This window comes from Meriones unguiculatus, chromosome 1 (genome assembly GCF_030254825.1).
Source record: "Meriones unguiculatus strain TT.TT164.6M chromosome 1, Bangor_MerUng_6.1, whole genome shotgun sequence".
In the NCBI taxonomy this organism is placed as follows: Eukaryota; Metazoa; Chordata; class Mammalia; order Rodentia; family Muridae; genus Meriones; species Meriones unguiculatus.
The window spans coordinates 401,783-429,249 of NC_083349.1; the positions used below are offsets into that span (position 1 = coordinate 401,783).

The 27,467-nt window shown below is 41.9% G+C and overlaps 1 protein-coding gene across 9 annotated transcripts in view; it reads right to left on the bottom strand.

Annotated features, from left to right (window-relative positions):
• Ubap2 (ubiquitin associated protein 2) overlaps positions 1–26,646 on the bottom strand; it is an 82,519-nt gene extending 55,873 nt beyond the window's left edge. For 5 of the 9 annotated variants that reach the window (XM_060378021.1, XM_060378029.1, XM_060377994.1 and 2 more), the window contains exons 1-2: positions 26,522–26,646; positions 9,675–9,814 (exon numbers count right to left, since the gene is read on the bottom strand). In XM_060378021.1, coding sequence (XP_060234004.1) covers positions 9,675–9,773 — 99 coding nt within the window. In that variant the 5' untranslated portion in view covers positions 9,774–9,814; positions 26,522–26,646. Of the gene's footprint in view, positions 1–3,327; positions 3,365–9,674; positions 9,815–10,486; positions 10,508–26,521 lie in introns of those variants that run through there. The other 4 variants (XM_060378015.1, XM_060378005.1, XM_060378035.1 and 1 more) reach the window with 4 other exon arrangements.
• Positions 26,647–27,467: the final 821 nt, after the last annotated feature.

Consider the following 27,467-nt stretch of genomic DNA (forward strand, 5'->3'; position numbering starts at 1 on the left):
CCCTTAACCTAATAGAAGGAACTACAAAAACTGACAATTGTCATACATGATGATGAAAAATAACTAAGAATTTTCCTTAAGATCAAAAAACAAGCCAGGTGTGGTGACACACACTTTTTACCTCAACAGAGGCAAGTAGATCTCTTGACTTTAAGGCCAAGTTTAAACATTCCAGAACAAGTTTAAAGATTCCAGAACAGCCAAGGCTAGAGAGGCCCTGCCCCCACCCCGCCAAAAAAAGAAAAAGGGAAAAAAAAAAATACAAACCAAGAATATCTGTCCTTAGAACTTTGTTAAACACTAACGAAAAAGCAAGTCAACAGACAAGAAAATTAGGCAAGAAAACTGAACAATAAATATGATCTAATTCTATGTTTAAAAATTAAAACTCATATTTGTATAAACAGAAAAATGAACATCAAAAATATACCTTCAAATGTGCCTGGCATCTTAAAAATAACATTAAAACAATAATTTGTAAGCAATTATCATTCATTCTATAAAACAAAAAAAGTTCCTAGTTTTAGAAATTACAAAACCACAATAGAACCTCTATTTCACCGCTAGACAGAACCCTGCAACTCAGATTTGCCCTACTGTGCCTAAGACAACTGACAACCCCACACTATTTGTCAGTGACTCAGGTCTTCAAGTACACAGTAGTAAATGCATTAACCACACTTCCTCGCAAGCCATGAGTGAGCTATTTTAGCATCTGATGATGCAGCAACAGGACCTGATAAGGGATCAAGGTAAAGGGTGCTGTGTTTTCCTTCACTTTCTAGCTTATTTTGTGAACAGGTGAATGTGTCTGTGCATTAGAACCCCACAGCCCACATGTGCAAGTCGGAACAGAACTGGTGTGATTCCCTTCTCTTCTTCCACTACTCAGGTTGCAACAAGAAAATTCAGGTCCTCAGCCAGGCAGTAGTGGGGCATTACTTTAATCCCAGCACTTGGGAGGGTAACACTTGAGTTCAAGGCCAGCCTGTACAGAGTTGAGTTCCAGGACAGTCAGGGCTACACTGAGAAACCATGTCTCAAAAAACAAACAAACAAAAAACAGCTCCTCAGGCTTGACATCAAGGCTTTCTACCTGCTAAGCTGCCTCAATGCAGCTTACTACTTCTGGAATTTAACACTAGAGACTAAGTAAAGTAAGCTAAGTGCAAAGACTGGGATCCAGACAAGCACAATCCACACTAGTGACATGCAAACCCACAAGACTATGAAGTGAAAAGAAAAACAGTCATAGAAATGAGAACTGGAGTTAGAAGACTGACAAGGTGAGAGCTGGGGAGATGGCTAAATCGGTAAAGTGCTGGTTGAATAAATATGAAGACCTGAGTTCAAATCCAGCACTTATCCATTTTTATTTAAAAAATAAACAAACAAAAACAAAAACCTAGAGAAAGGGATTTAGAATAGGCAAAGAGCACTGAAAGAGAACAAAAGACACAGGACAAACACCTGTTAAACAGCAGCTAAAAGTGATAAGCCCTGACTGAGCTACATACCTTTTCTCACTGGAAGTAAAGAGAGAATGAAAGAAGAAACTATTTACGTGTGTAAAATGATGGCTCACTTGTAGCTTCTCCCTGGCCTCATGGTGAGTATTACTACAAGAATATATCTGGTGACAGGCAGGAGACAGAGAGTGAAAGGACAGCCTGGGTTATATATTGACACACTGACAAAAAAATAAATAAATACAAACTGGGAGTGTAGCTCACTACACCACTTTATCTAACACACATGAAGCCCTGGGTTTTGATCCCTAGCACCAAACAAAACTAGAAATAAGTATAGTGATACATGCCTGTAATCCAAGCAAAGAGGAGGTAAATGACATGGAAATCGGGAGCTTAAGGCCAGCCTCTGCTACAGAGTTCAAGACCAGCCCAAGGGTACATAGGACACTGCCTCAAAATAAAAATGAATGAATGCATGCATGTACACATAGATGGATAAATTTTGGAGACTAAAGAAAAAAAACTCAGTGTTTAAGAGCATTTATTATTCTTGCAAAGAGTCAAAGTGGAGGAAGGGGGAACAAACAAATCTGGCTCAGGATGGTAGAATACACCCTTAATCCCAGGACTTGTGAGGCAAAGGCAGGTGGATCTCTGTGAAGTCAAGGATGACCTGGCCTACCCAACCAGTTCCAACCCAGCCAGAGCTGCATGGTAAAACCCTGTCTCAAAAAAACAAAACACAACTTATTTTAATGCTGAAGAGATGACTCAGAGGTTAAGAGCACAGCACTGTCTGCTCTTCCAGAAGTCCTGGGTTCAATTCCCAGCAACCACATGGTGGCTCCCAACCATCTATACTGGGATTTGGTGCCCTCTTCTGGTACACATGCAGGCAGGACACTACATACATAATAAATGAATGAATGGATGGATGAATGAATGAATGAATCTTTTTTTTTTTTAAAGAATGTTACTTTGGGGCTGAAGAGATGGCTCAGTGGTTAAGAGCACTGTCTGCTCTTCCAAAGGTCATGAGTTCAATTCCCAGCAACCACATATAATGTGATGGCTCACAACCATCTATAATGTGAACTGATTCCCTCTTCTGGCAGATGTAAATGCAGATAGAACACTCATATACATAAAATAAATAAATCATAAAAAAAAAAGAATGTTACTTTGTTTTGCAGTGCTACGGATTAAACCCAACCACTAAGCTATGCCTCCAAGCCCAAGGCAGCAACATTTAAGCGTAAAATTTTCTTGAAAAATGTCCACTGCCTATAATTACACACGAGTTATAAAGACATTTTATTCCTTGATCCTATAAAAATGCCATATAAAATATTATTTTTAGAAAAGCATTTGTATTAATAAACATGGCCAAAGGTTTTCAGCAGAATAATTACCAATAGCCTCATGCGAGATAAGTGCTATCTCCATCCCTAGGTGTCTCTGTTTTCATTGATAGTTTCATTCATACATTTCTAACTATAAAGGCACTATTCCTTGTCTTATGTATGTAAAACCCAACTACTGACTGATCCAAAGACTAATTTAAGTATTATGACGTTTACAAACATTCCCTACATTTCTCTGTGAATCATCTCTTAATTCCGAACAGAGTACAGATAGACAACTTCTGAAAGCACAGCTGATACTTAGCATCTGTTAGCAAGTACAGTATTACAACAGTAATGCTAGACATCACTAAGTCTATCAAAATGTTACGCTGAATTACCTTTAAAATACTCTAAAAACCTTAATAATAAAAAAGGTTACTTTATTCAATAAACAATTCAGTCAGTCAATAAACAACGCACCCAACATAAGAGTATAATAGGGAAGTTACCAGGCTGAGCTCAAGAAGTGTCAAGAGGTCTGTACAGCTTAGGGAAAAAAAAGGAAAAAGCAGGGTCAACTAACAATTCCAATTCAAACAAAGTCAGTGCACCCTCCCCAACAGTTTGTAATTCCAGTTCCAGGGACTCCGATGCCCTCTTCTGGCCTCCAAGGGCACCAGGCACACAGATGGTGCACACATATACACATGCAGATAAAACAACCATACACATATATAATTTTTAATTTCTAAGAAAACTATGCTGAAAGGTTCCCTAAGTGAGGCCATTTTTTATTGGACTGTTTTCCATAAACCTTTCAATAATTTATTGAAGTAGGGCTATCTTTTTGGCTTAAGTTTTTATTTTGTTTTGTCTGGAAGCAGTGGTTAAAACAAGGTCTTTTTAACCCAGGCAGCCAGAAAACCAATACGTTGACTAGACTAGCCTGGAACTCAGCAGCAGTCTTCCTACATCAGCCTAGTATTATAGGAAAAAGCAATCACATCCAGTTGGCCTACTTTTTTATTATTTTAAAATTGCTTTTATCTGTTTATTCTTTGTGTGTGTATGTACACATTCACTCACATGCATACATGTGTGCATGCAGAAGTTAGAGGACAGACTGCTAGAGTCAACTTTCTCCATCCATCATATGGTCCCTAAAGCCCAACTCAGGTCATTAAGCTGGGCAGCAAACGCCTTTATCCACTGAACCTCATTTATTTTTTAAGCCATCCTTACAGACAGGCATGGGGGCTTATTCCAGTAATACCAGCACCAGAGCCAGGCGTAGTGGCATATGCTTTCAATCCCAGCACTCAGGGAGGCAGAGGCAGGTGGATCTCTGCAAGTTTGAGGCCAGCCTGGTCTACAAAGCCAGTCCAGGACAGTCAAAAAGCTACACAGAGAAACCCTGTATTGACAAAAAAAAAAACAAAAAAACAAGAAGGGGGATGGAGGTAGCAAAGACAGAAAGATATAGTAATAAGTTTAAGAGCAGTCTTTTCTAAATAGTTGATGCTGTAAAAAAATGCAGGCATATTATTTTTTTGCATATTTTCTTAAACAGAAGCCATGTGTTTTCTGCAATATTTCATATAATTGTATTTTTATGTAGACCAGGCTGACCTTAAATTTGCAGAGGGATCTGTTTACCTCTGCCTGCTGTGTGCTGTGATTAAAGGCCGGGATCGCCACACCCAGCCATCTTGTGTTTTTAGTTAATTCATTTATTGGGCATATGTGGGTATACGCAGTCCCTCATAGCACCCATGTGGAAGACAGAAAATAATCTGCAGGAGTGATCCCTTCTTCCATCATGTGAGAGCCAGGGTCAAACTCAGGTGTCAGGTTTGGTAGTAAGGGCCTTTATCAGCAAAGCCTCATTCTGGAACTCTCTCTGTAGAACAGGGGCCCCTGCCTCCCAAGTGCTGGGTAAAGATGTGCATGGCTACTGCCAGAAACCACCTCAACTTATAAATAATAATTTTACAATTTATGTGGAATATAAAATAAAAATTAACAGTTCTAGATAGCAATCAGACATAATTTCTAACTCCTTACAATCATTCTGCAAAGAATTACACTCCATTTTTTATTTAAGACAAACTTAGATCTATTTTATTATGTTATAATATGATGAGGTAAAAACAAACCTCATCCAGTTGAGGCTATAGTTTGGTAGCAGGATGTTTGCCTAAAATATGCAAGTTTGATGCCTACCACTGAAAAGGAGGAAAAATAATAAACCACATTTACTTATTTCAAAAATATGTACTTAATTCTGATCATAAAGAAGTGTAATACAAACCCAGATCCGAAGGCAACATAGCATATAATTGCCCTATACTCTAAGGAAGCACAAGCACCCCTACTGACAGACAATGAAACTTCAGCCACTCAGGAGGCTGAAGGAAAGAAGGAAGGAAGTAAAGGCACTGGGATCACCTTGTGCTTAGCATAATGGGGTTGGAATGGGGAAAAGGAGGAGAAAAAGATGCTGATAACTAAATAAGAACTAAATAAGAACTGATAACTAAAGAAAACTTATCTAAAAAGGACAAACATTATTGTCAGTAGCAGTAACACTCCAGAAACTGTATCTTACCTAATTAGTAAAGATGTAGACTCAAGACCCAAACTCAGGTTTACACAATCAACAGCTCTCTTTCAGCATTTAACCTAGACAGAAAAGCCCCTACCACTGGACAGTTCATGGGTTTAGTATTCTACCAAATAAAGTCTCCTTAATTCCCACTTTAAGGTAATCTTCAGGACATTTTTTATCCTGGAATTAAAATACAATTTAACAATCATTTTCTCTTCTCTTTCCAGGGTCTCATGTAGCACAGGCTGGCTTCAAATACACTACAGCCAAAGATAACCCTGAACTTGTGATCCTCCTATCGCCACTTCCTAAGTGCTGGGATTATAGGCTTGGTCCACCAGGCCTGGTTTTCATGACACTCAAGGCTGAATTCAGGGCTTCTTACAGGCAAGGCAAGCACTTCACCACAATTAGATCATAGCCTTGCACACGTGCAAGTGTGTGTGTGTGTGTGTGTGTGTGTGTGTGTGTATGTATGTGTATGTGTGTGCGCGCTCGCATACATTATCTTCAGCCAAACATAAAATTTCCCCTAATAATATTTTTGAAAATTTTTTCAAAATAATTTTATAAAAAGCAGTATCAGAAATTAGATATTATCAGCCAGGACATAGTGGGGCACCCCTTTAATCCCAACAGTCAGAGGGCAGAAGTAGGTGGACTTCTTTATGAAGCCAGTCTAGTCTATATAGCAAGCTCCAGAATTGCCAGAGCTACCTAATAGACTATACCTCAGAAAGAAAGAAAGAAAGAAAAAAGAAACTTGACTATCTCAGCTACATGTGAGTCTGTGATAAGGTGGCTTGAATCCAAATTTTTAAGACCACCTTGGGGAAACACTTTTTTAAAAATGTTTTTTACTATTATTATTATGAAGAACATATGTGAGTACAGGTTTGTAAATACAGTGGAGCTGGTTCTCTTTCCAAGTGTGTTCCTATGCTCAAACTCAGGGCTCAAGGTTTGTATGGAGACAGTTTTTACCAACAGCTTTTAGCAACCTCAGCGGTCTACACCTCACCCTTTTCTTCTGTTATAAAGGTAAGTGTGTATGTGCATGATACACATGAGGAGGAAGAGAAGGGCACAGAACACATGTGGAGGTCAGAGGAAACCTTTCTGTAGTCAATTCTGTCCTTCCACCCTTTGCCTGGGCTCCAAATATCAAACTCAGGTTCTCAGACTTGTAGGGCAGTGCTTTACCCACTGGGTCATCTTATAGGTCCAAATCCAATTTTAAAAACAGGAAAGAAAGCTGGAGAGATGGCTTGGCCATTAAGAGCACTGACTGCACCTCCAGAGGACCCAGGTTTGACTCTCAAAACACACATTGTGGTTCATAACTGTCTGTGGTTCTGTAACTGTGCATACAGTACAGAAACATGTATGCATATAGTATATACAGCACATATAACATCTATTTCATCTATTTTGTGGACCCAGACAGCAGCCTGGATGATATAGCAAGCTGAACCAGCCCAAGCTATGACAAGCTGTCTCAAAAAATAAAAAATGAGCTGGAGATAGCTTAGCAGTTAAGAGAACCAGCTGCAGGGACTGTCTCTGACATGAACTCAGTGGCTAGGTCTTTGACCTCCCCACCCCAAGGGAGGAGCAGCCTTGCTAGGACACAGAGGAGGACATTGCAGCCAGTCCTGATGAGACCTGATAATCTAAGGTCAGATGGGAAGGGGAGGACGACCTCCCCTATCAGTGGACTTAGAGAGGGGACAGGAGGAGATGAGAGAGAAAGGGTGGGATTGGGAGGGAATGAGGGAGGGGCTACAGCTGGGATACAAAGTAAATAAAATGTAATTAATATAAAAAAATGAGAATTCAATAAAAAAAAGAGAGAGAGAGAGAGAGAAGCAGCTGTTCTTCCCAAGAACCAGGTTCAGTTCCCAGCACCCACTTAGGTCACAGCCATCTGTAACTACAATTCCAGGGGATCCCACAGGTACTCTCTGCTGGCACTCACAGGCATACACACATGGTGTGCAGACACATGCAGGGAAAATGTCTGTGCATGTAAACTAAAGATATTTTTTTAAACAAAGCAAACAAACAGAAACACTGAAAAAAGAAACAGGAGGGTCTAGAAATCCTTACTGTTCAGTCAGCAGCTTTCCCTTTAGACAATCTCAGCCATCCCCGAGAGGATCCACAGAAATACTATCGGTGAAAATCTTTTCATGTAGTCCCTAAAGTCTGAGCTCAGCACTGGCTACACAGAAAGTTCTGGGCCCACATGGGCTATATAGTATGACCCTGTCTCAAACCCTGAAAATGAAACAAACAATAAAAACAAAACCCTTTGGAAGGAAAACAATTCCTTGCTCCAGCCAGCAAAAAGATCACCAATCAGCCCAAATCTACTTTCAAGGCATATAGGGGGTCACTAACATTCATTTGGCCCTCCTTCAAAAGCTCATACTCTTTGTTTTTACTGATTTAATTTCTTTCTGAAGACTAACATTATTATTTTTTATCATTATTATCAGGATTTTACCTGTGGTTATTCCTAACTTATGCTTCTTATTTAATAGAATACAACTCCTAAAAAAAAAAAAAACCTATCCCCAACAGTTCCTGAACAGGGTCTCTATGGTGGTTTGAACAGGGATGTCCCCCACAGACTCATGGATTTGAATGCTTGGCCCTTAGAGTGGCACTACGAGAAGGTGTGGACTTTTTGGAGTAGGTGTGGTCTAAGAGGAAGTGGGCCACTGTCAAGGCAGGCTCTGAGGTCTCCTATGCTCAAGCTCTGCTACAGTCTCCTTCTTCTACCTGTGGATGAAGATCTAGAGCTTTTAGCTCCTTCTCCAGCACCACTTCTGCCTGCACGAGGCCAGAATTCCCAGCATGGTTATTAATGGACTAAACCTCTGAATCTCTAAGCCAGACCCAATTAATTGCTTTCCTTTATTGGAGTTGCCTTTGGTCATGTTACCTTTTCACAGCAATGAACTAACTAAGACAGTCTCCTTTGTTGTTCTATTCTGGCTGGCCTGAACTCAATATGCAGACCAGGCTGACCTCAAACTCAGAGATATGCCTGCCTCTGCTTCAGGGGCTGAGATTAAAGGACTGTATCACAACCCTCAGCATGGTCCTTCTTGATCAATTTGTGAAGAATAAAAAATTCTGGGGGCTGGAGAGATGGCTCAGAGGTAAAGAGCACTGGCTACTCTTCCAGAGGTCCTGAGTTCAGTTCCCAGCCACCATGTAGTGGCTCACAGCCATCTAGTGAGATCTGGTGCCCTCTTCTGGCCTACCAGTGTACACGTAGCCAGAACACTGTATAAATGGTTAATAAATCTTGAAAAGAAGAAAAAAAAAAAGATGTGCACCAGCCCTTACCAAAAACAAAAACAAAACCCTTTGGGCTAAGCACTAAAATAGCAAATATTTGTTATATCAGCAAAATACAAAACTAATTTTTGATTCAATTTAACACAAGAATTATGTAAAAAAAAAAAAAATCTACTCTGTACCAAAACACAACATAACACTTGAGTATGAACTTTGCAAAGCTCCTGAAAGGGAAAAGGGATGTAGCTCACTGGAAAACACTAGCGCCTCAGCTGCCACAGTGGCGCAAATGTGTAATCCCAGCTCTTGGGGGACAGAGGCAGGTGGATCTCTGCAAGTCGAGGGTCAGCAAGATGGTTCAGTATGTAAGGGTCCTTACTGCCAACTCTGACCTCAGAGTGGTGGAAGGAGAGAACTAGCTCTTTCAAACTGTCATCTGACTCAAGATATGCAATGATGTATGTGCACATGCACAGATGTTCACACCCACAGCTAATAAACCTAAGGGCAATGAATCAAACACTGCTTCTCTGTGAAGAGCTTATCAACTCCATCAACATAGCATGAAATATTAGCTCTGTACCCGACACTGCACTCAATGTTGCACAGAGGTTCTGTGGGGGAGTGGGGGGTGCTTGTCTGGAACACAAGAGGCTCTGGGTTCAATTCCTAGTGCTACAAACTGAAAGAAGCAGGTAAGGAGAAGGAAATGAGTAGAAAAATAAAGGAAGGAAATTGCTGTAGCAAAGATGTTAACTGGAATTCAGGGTTAAACAAATGCTCTCCTGAACAGCATTCAGTTCCACTGCTGTCACCTTTTCCCTACACTATTTACTTTATAAAGATCAGGGTACATATGGGGTTTCCTGGAGAGGGGACTACTCAGACAGCCTCCCGAGCGGTACTTGTAAAGGAGACAGATGCTCAGGAGCTTACCTGTACCACCTGTTTCTGTGATTGTGCTGCATGTGCTGTTGGCATCTGTGGTTTTTCCCGAGCACCTCGGCAACGATCACTGCTCACAGAAGTCATCATATATAGAATATACAAAATAATATATGTACAAAATACAAAATCTGCAAGAGAGAAGGCATTGTAAGCAAAACTCCAAACCATGGCTAAAAAAGCTAAACATCTAATTCAGAGAGTGAAAGGACACACAAAGTAAAACATTGAAATGCCTCATAATAGATTTCAAAAGCAGCTGAACATGGCACGGTACTTCTTTAATCCCAGCACTCAGGGGGCAGAGCTGAGCTGAGGCCAATCTCAACTGTATAGCATGTGCCAGAGAATCTGTCTCAATTTAAAAAAGAAAAGAAAGAAAGAAACAACCTCCTCCCCAAATAAAACAGTCCAGTAGCATTCTAAATTATACTTGTATCATTTAGTGGGGAGAGCACCGAACCCAGGGCCTCATGAATACTAAACATATATAACATACCTACATCATCAGATACTTGTGAATCTTAAGTTCATTTAATCATGCAACCAGAAATGTTATGGTGGAGGCTGACAAGATAGCTCAGTGGGTAAAGACACTTGCCACCAGGTCTGATGACCTGAGTTCAATTCCCAGGACTCAATGAATAGGAAAGAATCAACTTCCATATGCTGTCTTCTGACCTCTTTCATATACTTTGACACTCAATGCCACAAATATATACAGACAAACAAACAGATACAGAGAGAGACACACACACAAAGTGTTAAAGAAAAATATGTAGCCAGGTGATTGGAGCACACACCTTTAATGCCAGCAGAAGCAGGCCAACCTGGTCTACAGAGAAATTCTGTCTCAAAAACACAAACAAACAGATAAAACTTTATGTTAATATGAACCCAATGGCACATGCTGCCTTCTAATTTTAGTTTACATGTTTCAGACTAGGGAAACAGTGCTGTCCCAGATACCTGGAGGAATCCTTTAGGTCTGACTATCATAAATTACAAAAAACTGGGATGGTCTGAATGGATGGTCCCCAGTTGACAGCACTCTTACTGGAGGCCCTGGGAAGGATTAAGAAATGCAGCCTTGAGCTGGAGAAATGGCTCAGTGGTTAAGAGCACTGGCTGTTCTTCCAAAGGTCCAGAGTTCAAATCCCAGCACCCACAACTGGGCGCACAAACGTCTATGAGATCTGGTTCTCTCTTCTGACATGCAGGGACACATGCAGATAGAACACTGTATACATAATAAATACATATTTTAAAAAAATAACAAAAAAAAAAAAGAAAAGAAAAAAAGAAAGAAATGCAGTCTTGCTGGGCAATGGCACTCCTTTAATCCCAGCACTCTTGGAATGAGTTCCAGGACAGCCCAGGCTACACAGACAAACCCTGTCCTGAAACACTGCCCCCTCAGAAAAGTGTTAACCTTGCTGGAGGTGTGTCGCTGGGGATGGGCTTTGAAGGTCCGGAAAGAGTATGTCTGTCTCTCTCTCTGCCTGAAGCTTGCGGCTCAGATGTGCGTTCTCACTACTTCTCTAGCACCACGCCTGTGGTCTACAGCCTGCATCAACGCCATAAAGACAATGGAGTAACTTTCTCAATTAAATGCTGTCTCTTTTAAGACTTGACTCGGTCTTTCTTTCCACAGCAACAGAACAGTGACTAAGACACTAAACAGCTCATCATACTGCTTCACACACTAATAAATGTCTTTCAAATGTGTTAGTTATAAAAGGCCTACCATTTCCTTTTTTGTTTGTTTTTTTTTTTTGGGGGGGGGTGTTTTTTTGAGACAGGGTTTCTCTGTGTACCCTGGCTGTCCTGGACTCCCTTTGTAAACTAGGCTGGCCCCAAACCCAAAGAAAGCAGCTGCCTCTGCTGGGATTAAGGGTATGCTCCACCACGCCCTGGCTAAGGCCTAACATTTTTTTTTTACAGAGAGGTCCTGATATTTACTTTAAGGACAGGTCCTGTATAACTGGGTAGTCATAAGACCAAAGGCCCAGAGTATATTACTGCACTGCTTTTTACATTATATCAGCAAATAACCAATTAACCAATTAACTAGAACATCTCACATGACCCAAAGGCTAAATACTTTATTTCCAACTGCCTCTCAGGTGTATGAATCACATTCTGTATCCTATTTTGAGCTTAACTACTTTGAGATTGTTAATTTGTTTTACATTATATAGAATAAATTTGTTTTACTATAATTGTATTACTTTTAAGGCATCCTGTCAGCTTTAATTATTTATTTTACTTATTACTTTTGTGTTCACGCCCACGTGTGTCACAGTCAGTGTGGAGGGCAGAGGACAAACCTTCCTCGTCCATGCTCAGGCTTCACGCTTCTGTGGCAAGTACTTTTCCCACCGAGCATCTCATCAGCCTGTTCTCTGGGTTTAAAGGTGTTGGTACAAATAAGACAAAGCAATGCTTCTGAAACCACAAACCATTGTAAAATTATAAAAAGCTTGTTTATACTGCTTAAATGAAGGGAAATGAAACTAAGGCCTTGGACAGACAGGACAAGACCTCTACTTATTACCTATAGCTCTGCCCCTTTACTTTTTTATAATCTACTTCATCACCAACACCTGTTATGTTCTGTTACAGCTAGGTTTCTTTCTGGAGACAAAGGCTCACCATGTGGTCCAACCTAGAGCTGAACTGAAGATTTTTCTACTTCAACCTCCTGAATTTCTACTTCAACCTCAGCATGCTACATAGCAGCATGCTGAATTTTCTGTAAATCTAATTCATTTTAAATGAAGCATCAAGGGTTGCTGAGGTGGCTCAGCAAGTAAGAGCACTTGCCACCAAATCTAAAATTTTTTTCAGTTTCCAGGACCCATATAGTGTAAAAAAAATAAATAAATAAAACCAAGATGGGTGTGGTAGGCCTTCCATTAATCTAAGTACTCTCGAGGCAGAAGTGGGTGGATCTCTGTGAGTTCAAGACCAGCCTGAACTACACAGTCCAGAACAGCCAGGGCTCTGCTACAGAGACCCTGTCTCACAAAACCAAAACAATAAAATAAAGTTCCAATCTCTGATCAACACACAAACAGGGGAAGGGGAGAAAGAGGAACTTCCCTAAGAAATCACCAAAAACTCTTAAAATTTTTTACCACATGTAACCTAAAAATCATGGAAACCAGATTAAGAAGAAATACTTTCCAGGGTGGGACAGGGTAGAAAGGAGAGAGGGGGTTTCGATCAGGATGTAAAATGAATAACTAAAAATTTTAAAAATTGTAAAAGAAATTAGAAATACCTTCAACTAGCACACCAAAGCAATACACAGGGAACCTCTGCCTTCTTTTGGAAACAGAATCCTGTGTAGTAAGTAGACCTGTGTCTGCTGTGCCCAGCTGCTGGTGCACAGAAATTGCGTCCCCGCTTGTTTTTCATCAGCACTACTACTTTGGAACAGGTTTGAAGAGAATTCTTAGAATAGAAACAGACAAGAGCAAAAGACTTCTAAAAATAATCTGTCGGAAAAGCTCCATAGCTCAGGTTCTTAAGCTACAAAAAGCATGAGGTTACTGCGATCAAGTGAAATTTCAAAACACAAACGAAAAATAAAATAGAAAGTCAAGCAAAACCAAATAAAATTTCTAGTATTCAAACTAAAGATATGAATCAGTGGTAGAGTTCCTGATAAAAAAAAAAAATCAGAAGTTTCCCACATTATTCAAGGTACAAAATGGTCTACATTTGCGATGTAAAGAGGGAGTGTGGAGGTCAGGCCAACTTTAGAGAATAAGCTCTCTCCTCTGACATTAGGTTCTAGAGGTCAAACTCAGGTCATCAAGTTTGAAACAAGTGCTTTTATCTGCTGAACCACATGGCTGGTCCTGGAAAAAAAAAAAAAAGACCAAACTTCAAACTGTTTTTTTTTTTCCTTTGCAAATAAGGTACTTCAGCCAAACAACTGTTCCAAGAGATCCCAGACTGAGCTTCAAACTCAGTAACAGATTGCTTGCCTAGCATTCATGAGGCCCTGGGTTTAATCCTTGCCTCTAGGCAGCGGAGGGGCAAGGAGTGGGCGAGGCAAGAGGAAGATTTGTTATCTCCGTTTAGAATTTTCTGAAAACTAGTTAACAGCAACCTACATCTCTAAAGTTTATACAACCTAACAAATTCATCATGTAGACACTAAATTTTAGGAAAAAATGGCTTACATCTCAACCTGTGGGCGAGACCCAGCAACCAACTCTGGCCTCTGTACTCATGTACAGACAAGGAAGGATGTCTAATAACTCAGTTCTGAGACTCTTTCTTTGGTAAAGATGATTCAAAATTCTAAAACCAGCAAGTAATGATTAAGAGCAGCAAACATGTATCATTTTGCTATGTGCCAGTTAACAGTTTAAGGTTCTCAGCTAGGCTGGTACTTGCCAGGCAACATAGTACTGGCTATGTAGCCCAGGTTACCCTCAAACTTAGGACTGTCCTCCAGTCTCAGCCTCTAAAGTTTATGATTTAATACCCTAAAACCCTTTTCAGCATGCTCAACTACTTATTACTCCTGTTTTACATTGTCATTACATGACAAAGCAAAGGACTCCCCACCTGGCTTCCTGTCTGTGCTCTTAATGTTCAAATGTCCATCTCCAAATGTTCAATTACAGCCCCCACCTTGACTCTCTCTGAGACAGCCACTACTGACATCACCTGAATAGTTACCTCAGCCCTAATCCAGCATCCCTCGTCTGGGCCAGAACCCCACCAAGCTCTGACTCTCAAATGCCCAGCAAGTATTCCCTTTGGGTCTCAAACATTAGTATATTCTTGTGACCACTTGTGTTTTATTATTCATTTTTTTTTCCAATCTGCATTCTTGGTTTTTTTCTATTTTCTCAACCTTTTTTTGCAGAGGAAATCAATGTAGCACTAGGAGACTCCAGGGAGGACTAGCTGCTCTTTCAAAAGACCCAGGTTGAAGTCCCAGCCCCCACATGGCAGCTCCCAACTGTCTGTTAACTCCAGGATCTGACACTATCACACATACATGCAGGCAAAACACCAATGTACATAAAATTAAAAAAAAAAAAAATCTCTACTTGTTTAAAAAGTCCAGAAAAGGCAGCAAGAAGAAATCAACACTGCTGCCAATCTATAAATAAATAAAAAAGGCAGTGAGGTGCCAAATACTCAATTATGAGGCCTAATTCCATGCAGCTCAACTGCTTGTGTTCACATGCCAGGAGCTGACAAAGCTTATAATTTTATTCTCCACAGCTGCAGAGGGCAGGGTCAGGCCTCTAGCAGCTGGTGGACAAGGATGAACTCCCTATACAATATTATCAGTTGGGCTATGTTTATAACCTGCCCATGGAAAAAGATAAGTGCTGGTCAACTCTTTCAACTCTTAAACACTAGAAGACATCAAATTTTATTTGGTACAGTCACATTTCTCTCCAGCTACCTACAGAAAAGGGAGTTTCATTGCCTGTGGCTTCTTCCACATGTGTCTCATTTTTATTCAGCTCTCTCAGCTCTAAACCTTTTTTATTATTATTTTATTACTATTTTATTACACTAGTCTTTTAAGGTGCTAGGTATCAAATCCAGGACTTCATATAAGCTAAGCAACCATCTACCACTGAGGCACATGGACCAGTCTCTAACCTAGCAGCTATCAAGGATTCTTTGCCCTCCAATTCCCCTTGAGAAATTGCTCTTTAGTCATAACTAATCTTTACACTTATTTCTAACAGACCTGTCTCAAACAAGCAAACAAAAAAGGCCCCATTACACACAGCATTTCACAAGCCCTATCAAGTTAAAAAATACAGTGATCCTTCAGCATGAATGAAGGACCTTGAAGCCTGGGTTCAAGTCACAGCACGAACACACTCTCCCCCAAAAACAAGCACTTCTCAAATACTATCCAGATGGTACTGTCATTAGAGCACTACACGGCACCATACTACACTATACTATACCGTACTGGGCCCAGCGCCCTGCGCTAAAATCACATCCTCCCTTGGGAAGATGAAATAGGATGTTTGCCAAGAATATAAGGGGAGGAGATCCACACAGCAGAAACAGGCAGTTCTCTTGTGAGTTCAAGGCCAGGCCTGGTCTACAAAGCAAATCCCAGGACAGCCAGGGCTGTTATACAGAGAAATTGGGTCAAAAAAAAATTTTAATTAAAAATAACAACAACAACAGCAACAAAATAAGTCAGTCTGAGCTATATACATTAAGTTCCAGCTTGGGCTTCAGACCCTATCTTTAAAAAGCAAACCAGGCATAGTGATTCAGCTGTGATGACCCCTGTCTGTAAGTGTTGGGACCTTGAAACAGAAGGACAGCTTCACATGTGTAGGCCAATCAGTGCTACAAAGAGAGATTCTGTCTCAGAACAAATAAACAGCTTAGTGAATAAACATCCAAAGCTCTTTTTACATTATAGTAATGGCTACATGTGAGCTAAAATATAAAAGAAAAGCAGCATTAGAATTATAGCCTGTAGGAGCTGAAGAGATGGCTCAGTGGTTAGAAGCGCTTGCTGCTCTTCTAAAGGACACAGCTCAGTTCCCAGCACATTGACAGCTGAGAACCACCTGTGTCTCCTGCTCAAAGGGATCTGACACCCTCTTCTGACCTCTGCAGGCACCAACATACAAAGATGTATCCCATAACAAAAATAAATCTTAAAATGTATAGCACATCACTTATTCTGTTAGCAGAATACTCAGTATTATAGATATGAAAACAAACTTGAAAGTAATCCTAGCATTCAATATTATAAACTCTGAGCTTACTTGGAGCTACTCAGTTAGACCTATCCTAAGAAAAAGAAACTGGGTGCAGGGAAGACAGAAACAGGTGGATGTGAATTTGAAACCAGCCTGGTCTACACAACAGAAAGTCCAGGACAGCCAAGACCACACAGAGAAACCCTGTCTCAAAAAACTAAAAAACAAACAAAGTAAAGAAATAAAAAGCAGGGCCAGCAAAATGACTCAACAAGTAAAGGCCCCTGCCACCAAACCTGAAAATCTCAGTTCAGTCATTGCGTCACATGTAAGTATGCACTCGTGGAGACACACTAAATCTTTAGTTAGTTAGTTAGATAGATAGATAGACAGACAGACAGACAGACAGACAGATGTTCTTGTCTAGTTATGTAGCCCCTGGCTGACTTGGAATTCCCTATGTATACCAGGCTGACCTTAACTCAGAGATCAGCCTGCCTCTGCTTCCCAAGTGCTATGATTAAAGGTCTGTGTCACCATGCTGGGCCCAAATTTTTTGATCCCATCCTTTTTCTTTATTTCTTTCTTTGGTGTTTTAAGACAGGGTTCCTCTGTGTAGCCCTGGCTGTCCTGGACTCACTGTGTACAGCAGGCTGGTCTTGAGCTCCACCTGGTTCAGCTCTCCCATTGCTGGGACTAAGGTGTGCATCACCACAACCGGCACTGGTCCCATCCTTTTTCTTTTTTTCTTTTTTTTTTTTTTTATATTAGTTACAGTTTATTAACTTTGTATCCCACCTGTATCCCGCTCCCTCATTCCCTCCCAATCCCACCCTCATCTTCTCCCTGCCCCTTTCCAAGTCCACTGATAGGGGAGGACCTCCTCCCCTTTCAACTGACCCTAGCTTATCAGGTGTCTTCAGGCCTGACTGCAAAGTCCTCCTCTGTGGCCTAGCAGGACTGCTCCGACCTGGAGGGTGGAGGCGGGGGGTCAAAGAGCCAGCCATTGAGTTCATGTCAGAAATAGTCCCTGTTCCCCTTACTAGGGCACCCACTTGGATACTGAGCTACCATGGGCTACAACTGAGCAGGGATTCTAGGTTATATAAATACATGGTCCTTGGTTGGAGACCATCCTTTTTCAACATAAAATATTTCTAAAATGCAGTATTGCTGAGCATAGTGGTACATGTCATCTTCAATCCCAGCACCTTGAGGCAGAGGCAGGGGGCCTCTGTGAGTTTAAGGCCAGCCTGGTCTACACAGTGAGTTCTAGAACAGCCAGGGCTACATAGACCCTGTTTAAGACAGATGGTTGAGTGGATGGATGGATGCAATTCTTGTCCTTCCCTGACAGGAGTACTGCAAACATAGATTTTAAGCAAGGTATGGTGAAACATGTTTTTAATCCCAGCACCTGGGAAGTAGAGATGGGCAAATCTCTTGACTTTGAGGCCAACCTGGTCTACAGAGAAAACACTGTCTCTGTAAAAAAAAAAAAAAAAAACACTAATTTTTCTGACTCGACTGTTATTACAGGCGGCTGAGAGATGGCTCAGAGGTTAAGAGGCTGCTCTTCCAGAGGTCCTGAGTTCAATTCCCAGCAACCACATGGTGGTTCAAACCATCTATACTGGGATCTGGTCCTCTCTTCTGGTGTACAGGTGTACATGCAGATAGAGCACTCATATACATAAAATAAGTAAAATCTTTAAGAAGTGATCTTCCTGTCTGCAAGCATTCACAGGCACAAGCACACATTGCCTCTAAATGACAAAATACGAAGATAAAAGAAGTACATGTCCATTCTGTGTCATTAATAAAATGCTTGTCCTGTTGGGTACTGTGGTGCACACCTTTAACCCCAGCATTTGGAGAAGCAGAGACAGGAAGATCTCTGTGAGTTTGAGGCCAGCCAGATCAACATAGAAAGTTCTACGACAGGCAGTGCTACAAGGAACTGAGTAAGGTAATGGTCTGGTTAGTAAATACATGATGAGCCATACCTGATCCTCAGAACCCACTTACTTTTAAAAAGCAGGGCCCATGTATCCTAGCACTTCATGCTAGAGACATGAAGCTCCAAAGGACTTGCTGACCTGCCAGTCTAACTGAATCTGGTGGCCCACACAGAGACAGAGGCAAAGGCAGGCGGAGTTTGAGGCCAGCACGGTTCCAGGACAGCCAGGGCTACAAAGTGAAACAAACCCTGTCTCAAAACAACAACAACCAAAGTAAAAGAGAAATGGTTCAGCAGTTAAAAGTGCTTATTGCGCCTCTTCTAGAACGAGAGTTCCGGTTCCCAGCACCCATATTAGGTGACTCACAACTAAGGGCCATTCCAGCTTCAGGAAATCAGGAGCCCTCTTCTAGCCTCTTCGGGCACCCATACACTTGACACACAGATGCATATGCATAAATAAGATAATGCCCAGCATGCAAACATCACTAGAACCAATCCTAAATATCATAAATGTGAGTCGTGTTTAGCTGGCATCTGTCCCCATTTTCTCCAAGAATCTGGAGAACAGAACAGGTTTCCACTTAGTTTGATTTGGACTTTTTAGGACAGAATTTGCTGCATTGCCCTGGCTAGCCTGCTACTCAGCCACAAACCATCACAGCATACTCAGAAAAGGACCAGATTCAAATGCAACAGCAACCCCAAGAGCTTCATGAAGATACAGGCCAATTTTTATAAATGCCTGCCTTCCTTTTCTCAGCATGCTGTCCCACTCTCTAGCTCCTTTTACCATCCTAGGCTCAACAATTAACAATTAACAATCCTAGGCTCGACATCTCTCCGGGGCTGGAGAGATGGCTCAGTAGTTAAAAGCACTGTCTGTTCTTCCAAAGGACCTGGGTTCAATTCCCAGCACCCACATGACAGCTCACGACTGTCTGTAACACCAATTCCAAGGGATCTGACACCTTCACACTAATGCACATAAAATTAAAAAAAAAAATTTTTTTTAATTCAGAAGAGTGGGGTGGGATGTGCTGTGAGTTCAAGGCCAGCCTGGTCTTGAGAGTGAGTTCCAGAGAAACCCTATCTCCAAAACACAAAACAAACAAAAAACAATTGAGGTCCTGGATTATTTGCCGGAATCTACATGGTAGCTCCCAATCATGAGCTCTAGAATCTGATAACCTTTCTGATATCTGCAGACACCAGATCCACCTGGCTCTGCCTCCCAAGTGCTGAGATTAAAGGCATGGGCCACGACCACCAGGCCATCAAAAAAATTTTAATGTCAGTTACCTAAAGAATGTACCAATTAAGTCATGTGATCCATTAACACTCCTGCTACTTATGTACCTACCAGTGCCAGCTCTTAATAGAACACCAAAACACAAAATCCCTTAAATAAGGAAATCTTCTAGCACACTACTGAAAAAAGTATTCCCTACCCGTTTTCCTGATGTATGAAGACCCGTTAAAACTGTGTGTGCAGATTAACCTCAAAAACAAAAGCTCAATTTTTTTTCCTTCAATCACTACTGGAAACTGAATGTTCAATGTTGTAAGCAGTAACTATTCAAGTTTTCTCCCTAAGGAATACACTCTTTGTCTACGTTCTTCCCATTCTTCTCTAACCACCTGCTTAATCCTTGACCTGGTTTCTATTACCTTATCACTCAAACAGAAGACATGCTACCCCAGGTCATGATCCTGTTTGCAATCTTCCCTCTTGTACTCTTGCATCTGTCTCCACCACTTAACAAGGGCCAGCCTTCCCTTGCCTTTTCAGGCAATGAAAACACCATCCTTGTTTCTAAATACTTGGCACTATCTATTTCTCTTCTTCCTGAAATATAAAAGTCAACCCTTAAAAGTATGTCCCCCTTGCCACAGAACTCTGTGCTCTACGACCATCAGCAGTTACCTGAAGGAGTTAAAGTAGCTCAGTGTAAAGCAAGTGCTTAGAATGGGGAAGGCGGGGGTATGGCTCATTTGAGCAAACAAAATGCCCCTCAGTGAATGTGCCCGACCACTTCAGAGGACACACATAAATTGGCAGAGCTTCATGCTGACTTCAAAAGCTACCAAAACTCACAATTGAAAAAATTAAAGGAAAATAGCCTATAGTCTTGATTCTCAGAACTCAAGTTCAACCAATTCTAAATGCCTCCATATAGAATAATAAAATAGCAAAAACAGATGTGAAAAGTCTAGTGGAACACTACAGTTCAAAGACACCACCTCTGTACGCCATCCTACTTATCTAGCGTCATGGCACACCGTAAAGGTGTTAAATCTCCTCTCCGGTGCTTACTTTACCAGTCAGCGCCTGGCTGTACTCCCAGACAGCAGTATTTCAGACAAGCAAAGTAGTAAAGTCCAGAATTCACACAGACCTAGAATCTACTAATTTTGAGATTAGGAAACCTTGGTCAAATACTGTTTCCCAAGCCTGTGAGGAACCTAAAAAAGATAATGCCCTTATAATGCTTGGCTACCACAACTGGTAACCATTATGGGACTGATGTTTGCTGCTTGAGTTTTTTGTTATTTGTTCAATTTGCTTTTCTCACAATATTTATTAAAAAAAACTTGAATAATTTTACTGGATTAAAGAAAGTTCACTTAAGCGTGTAATTAAATGACTTTCAGTGTATTTGCTAAACTTTCCAACTATCACCACAATCTAGTAACAAATAAATAAAACCTGTCATTTCCTTGTCCCACTCCTCAACAGACCATTAGAGTTAGATATATCTCACTGTGCTAGCTCCATCACTTTATCATCTTCTTTGACAATAAAATAGTGAATAGCCATTTAACTGACAGGTTTTTGACTCCGTTATCCTATACTGTGCAGGGATATCTTCTAATCACCAGTTTTGAAGAGGGCAGTACTAGCAACCAAATCTAAGACAGTATAGGCAAACAATCTACCACTCAGCTGTATAACCTCCATCCTTTTTTTTTTTTTTTTTTTTTTTTGAGAGAGCCACAGTCTGTAGCTCTCTGGCTGTCCTGGAAATTCCTCTGTAGATCAGGCTGACCTTGAATTCTCAGTGATCGCATGCCTCCAATGCCTCTCAAAATAAGATTAAGATGCATTTAAAAAACAAAACAAGAAAAAACTTCGTATGTAATAGGCATGGTAGGGCATGCCTTTTATCTCAGCACTTCAGAGAAGGCAGCAGGTGGATCAGTAAGCTCAATGCCAGTTTAGACGAATTCCAGACCAGCTGGCAGTGCAGTGAAGGGAGGGACTGGAGATATGGCTCAGAAGCTACAGAGTGTGCTACAGTTACTAGCACCCAAGTTCGGTAGCTCACATCTGCCTGTAACTGCAGCTGACCTGGAATGAGAGCTAGCCCACACATAGCACAAATACACACACACACACACACACACACACACACAACATACATTTACAAAAGCATATATACATAAAATGAAAATTTTTAACTTTTTGAAGATGTGAAGAAAGTGCTGGGTGCTGTTGCGCACACCTGTAATCCCAGCACTCTGGAAGGCAGAGGCAGGTAGATCTGTGAGTTTGAGGGCAGCCGTTCTGCAAAGTGAGTCCAGGACAGTCAGAACTGCAGAGAAACCCTGTTTTAAATAAACAAAAAACAAAAAAGCCCACTTAAGCCAGGTATCATGGCACTTGCCTTCAAGCTCAGCCAGCATTAGGAGGCTGAGACAGGAGCATCTCCAGGCGACTAGGCCCAGTTTCAGCTACATAGTAGGTTCCATGTCAGCTAGGGCTATGCAGAAAAACCCAGTCTCAAAAAAAAAAGTGATAATTTTTTCCTCCACAAATAATTTTTAATTATTCATTTTTTTTGAGACAAGGGTTTCTCTGTATAATCCTAGCTGTCTTGTCCAGAAACTCCCCCATAGACCAGGCTGACCTTAAACTCACCAATATCTGCCTGCTTCTGCATCCCAAGTGCTGGGATTACACCTAACATCTTTTTTTCCTTTTAATTAAAAAAACAAACCTCAGCCAGGCGGTGGTCCCCCACGCCTTTAATACCAGCACTTGGGAGGCAGAGGCAGGTAGATCTCTGTAAGTTCAAGGCCAGCCTGGTCTGCAGAGTGAGATCCAGGACAGCCATGACAACACAGAGAAACCCTGTCTTGAAAAATAAAAAAATTAAAAACAAATTAAAAAAAAAAAAAACCCTCTAGTTATCATGGAAGTCACTACATAGAACAGGTTGGCTTGAAGTGAAGAGATCTTCCTGTGTGCACAACCATATCCACATATCCAGCCCTAACAACTTTTAAAGGGAGACTATTGCCTATCCTTTTTGTTTGTTTGTTTTGATTTTCAAGACACGGTTTCTCTGTGTTGCCTTGACTGTCTTGGAGTTGCTTTGCAGACCAGGCTGACCTCAAACTCACATCAATCCACCTGCCTCTGCCTCCCTGAGTGCTGAGATTAAAGGCATGCGCCACCATTAAAGGGAGAACATTGCCTCTTCTCAACAGAAACACTCGCTCTTCATTACAAGCCCTGCTCCGTGCCTCACTTCCAAACACTTAACCAGGTAGTGACTGAAACTCACTTCAGTCCACAAAAGCAACTGCCCCTCAGTAAAAAAAAAAAAAAAAAAAAAAAGACAAAATATTCAAAACAGTTTCATTAAAAAGTACAGGGAGAGGGGTTGGAAAGGTGGCTCATGGGTTAAGAACAATGGCTCCTCGTCCAGAGGTCCTGAGTTCAATTCCCAGCAATCATATGGACTACAATCATCTATTATGTGATCTGATGCCCTCTTCTGGTGTGCAGGTGTACATGCAGATAGAGCACTCATAGACATTACATCTTAAAAAAATAATAATAAAGTACAGGGAGGGTCAGGCAGTGGTGGCACATGAATATCTGTGTGTTGGGGGCCAGCCTGGTTCACAGAGCAAGTCCAGGACAGCCAAGGCTACACAGAGAAACCCTGTCTCAAAAAAAACCAAAAGCAAACAAACCAGAGGTGAGGCTACAGCTCGGTTGTAGAGGACATCCTCAGCCCTGGTTCAATCACAGCGCCACCCCCAAAAAATACACAATAAAGGAAAAGAAAAGGTAACTTTGGAAAAAGCACTGCCTAAAAGTCAAAACTTATTTTTTTAAAAAACAAAGAAAAAAAAAAACAACAACACAAAGCCTTACATTACACACTGGGACTATGGGAACTGGGAACTGATAAATTGGCTTGACTTTGAAAATAGGAGGATGAATTTGTTGGTCAAAGCTTGTAAAACTGTATCACAGGCTTTTGGGTGATATTTCTTCCACAGATCTTCATTTGACTTCCTCCTTTAAGATCATCTCCACTCCCCATTTTATATACAGCAACAAAACAGCTGCAAAACTCTAAGTAGATGAGCATGGCAACACAACCCTGGAATGCAGCACTCGGAAGCCTGGAGAACAGGACCACAAGTCTGCTACTACACAGCGAGTTTGAAAACAAGTTGGCTACAGCTTCTGTCTCAGAACAAACACACATCAAGGCTGTGAGCAAAGGCAGGTGAACCTCTGCATTTCAGATCAGCCAAGGCTACATAGTGACACCCTGTTTCAAACAATGTCAAGGCTAACACTGGAAAGTAAAATTACTTAGATCACATATATCTACTGCAAGGCAGGATTATACTTTCTAGATGCATTTTCTATCCTTAAGAAGTAAACATCAAAACAAATCTAAAAATCAAATCAGAATGGTATGCCACATGCCTCTAACCCCAGCCCTCAAAGAGACTGGGGCAGCAGATTTTTATTTGAGGACAGCCTGGCTACATCTCTTAGCTAAAGGGTGGGAGGATGTGCATTAATTTAAATAATTCATTCAGTAAAGGTGTTCTTCCATCACTTCTTCCAGAATAAAAGTCACTCATACTAAAAAAACCTATAGAGCACTTCACACTCACCAGGAAAGAGACGTAAAGTAGTTCTAAAGGAAGCTTCATATGACTATGGCTAGCACAATCCACATTTAAGAGACCAGAGGAAACCAAAGCAGCAGGAAACAGGCCAGAGAAACAAGCAATTAACACAATCCTTTCACATGGTCTCATTCTCTGCCATGCTACTACTTCCACCCATATTTAAAAAAAATAAAAAATAAAAAACTCCCTAAATTTAAATCTCCCTTTCTCTGAAATGTTTACTTTTTGAACGTCATGAGGCAGCAAGGGAAAATATAGGGAAGATGGATCAGAAGGATGGGAAACGTAGGTGACCCATTTGGGGAGGTGGGGGTCTCTTACAGAACATGACTAAGCCCTAAGCAGGAAAACCAGGAAAAAGCTAATTACAGCACGCAGATGAGCAAAATGGGAAACTAAACACCTCTGCCTGTTAAGGCAAGGTATACTGGATCATCTCCAAAGAGTGAAATTTATTTCTTTTCTAAAATAGGTGGTGACAATACCAAAGAATCAACCCAATGTCTACGCAGCACTACAGGAGAACTTAGGTATGACATTCACCTTCCTTCTACTTTTATTTTAAAACCAACACTAAAAAGAACAGGCACCAGGTAGTGGTGGCTCACGACTTTAATCCCAGCACTCAGAGGCAGAGGCAATCGAGCTCTGTGAGTTCAAGACATACCTGGTCTATAGAGAAAGTTCTAGGACAGTCGGGGCTACAAAAAGACCTGTCGCAAAAAAAAAAAAAACGAATGGAAAAGAAAAAACAACAACAAAAAAGCACAAGCAATTTGAGGGAATACTGGAATACTGCATTGGAGGGGGTGAGGACCCTTACCAATGGAAGAGATATGTATAAACAACTTTTTCACACACACACACACACACACACACACACAAAGTTCATTATAATCATATAAGCATTACAATGCTTGCCTGTAATCCACGCACCCTGAAATCCCAGCATAGAAAAACTGAGAAAGAGGATCTTAAAATGAAAGCCAAAGCCAGGCAGTGATATCACTTAAATTCCAGCACTTGAGAGACGGAGGCAGATCTCTGAGTTCGAGGCTAGGCTGGTCTAAAATAGTTACAGGACAGCCAGAGCTACACAGGGAAACTGTCTCGAAAAAATAAAAAAATAAAAAAAAAAAAAAAGCTAGCCTTGGCTAAGTAGTGCAACCCTCTCTCGAAAACGACGAAAAGTACATAATAGCCAAATAAAAAAATGATCTCTACGCACCTCATGGAAACACGGTGAAAGCTCTAAATTACTGCACACAATTGCTGTAGAAAAGTAAGAATGTAAGCAGAATGCGCACCTTGGAAATAAAGTAGAAAGGTGAGCAGGTAGTAGTGTGAACTACAGGATTGTGTTAAAGCAAAAAAAACAGCAGGAATGATGCTAAAAAACAACTTCAAGAGAAAAGTGGTGAAAACTTCAAGAGTCCTGAGTGGTGACAGTTGATGTGCCTGGGCAACTAAAACTGAAAATCCAGGGCGAAAGGTGTAAAAGCCCAATAGTAACGTACTAAGGAAAACAGAACTGGAATGCACCAGGTTAAAGAATTAGCATTCGAATTTCTAATAGCACGCTTTACAGTTCAGAAGCACTCTTAGCTTATGTTAAAGAAAATAATAAACTGAGACAAAACCAGACTACAAGAACAGGGCACGAAAAAGAAAACTTGAGTTTCATCTAACACCAAAACCCTCAGGAATAAAAAGTAGTAAAACTGAACTATGCCTTCGGGTTAAGTAGGGAACGACCAGAGCGCAGAAGTTGGGCTCTACGACCAGTCCCAGATCCGGCGTCGGACGTGAAAGCCGAAAGGCAATCTGGAGGAGGGCAACAGCGTGGCGGGGGAGCTCCAGGCCATGTGCACGGACTGTAGTGGGAGAGAAAACCACACCCTCCAGGACAGAAACCCGAAGTGGGGGAGGGGAAGGCGCCCCCTGGGGCTGGGTGGGGCCCGGCCAACGAAGAGGGGGAGGGCAGGAAGCGCAGGGCAACCGGAGCGAGAAAGGAAGGAGGGTGCCCAGGCCTGGACACACTAAGGAAACCTGAAGCCGGCGAGGGAAGATCGGCCCGGTCCACCAGAGCAGACGCCGGGGCATCCCAAAGGGGGCTGGGAGTACAGATCCTAACCCATACTAGAAAGCATACACTGCAGGATCCAGGGCCCTGAAAAAGCGGACGAGGGGGAAAGGGTGGCAATTACCGCTGCTGCTCTCGTTGGACTCGGGACCCGCCGCCGCCGCCACCGCCGCTCGTTACCTGCCAATGTGCCTCTTACAAAGCGGCGGCGGCGGCGGAGGCGGCCCTGCCCGTCACGTGATCCCTACGTCACGGGAGAGGGCGGAGCCAGGACGCAAAGCTGGAACAGGGATACCCGGGTCGACGATACAGCTCTGGCAGCTGGGTAAGGGGGACTATGTGGAGGCGGAGGTATGCTGGCATTGCTCGTGGTCGGAACTGCAGAGGTCGTTTTATCCGGTGCCTACAAGAAACCCACTACCAGAGCGTGGTGTCGCGCTATGATGACCTCAGAGACACCGCAAGTTACTCGCATGCGGGCGCCTCTGTCGTCACGTGACATGATCCAACCACTCAAAGCAAGCCTGTACTCTAAACGTTGCTGGGGCGGACTACAACTCCCAGCGTGCTGCGCGGCGAAGGTTATGTCTACGGCCGCGTTTTCCCGGCGATTTTCTAGGTGCAGCTCGGATTCCGGCTCTTACAGGCACAGTCGGCCTCCCTTCCGAGCTACTACCAATTGGTGCCACCTGCCAAGTGAACCAGCGTGGTTCCTGCTGGGAGGTGTAGTCCCGGCGGAGTCCACGTTGCAGGACTGGCACTCCGCCCTGCCCTCTGCGCGGGAAAACGCCAACGGCCGAACCGAGACACCCAGAACGTCCCCGAAGGGGACCCGCCGATGGGCCCCGAGACCTCAATGTGGTCAAATCCGGATTGCTTTCTGTATTCCCTACTCTTCTGCAGGAAACGACTGACATTTTTTTGAACGTCCATCTGACCTTAAAGGTTTATACAATCTTGTTCTAGCCTAAGCGGAATCTGGACCGATTTTGCAATAAAGAAAGGGAGAATTACTTTCTGGTGTAAGAGACCCAAATGAGGTTTTGCACCTTGCGAAGTTATCTGAGCTA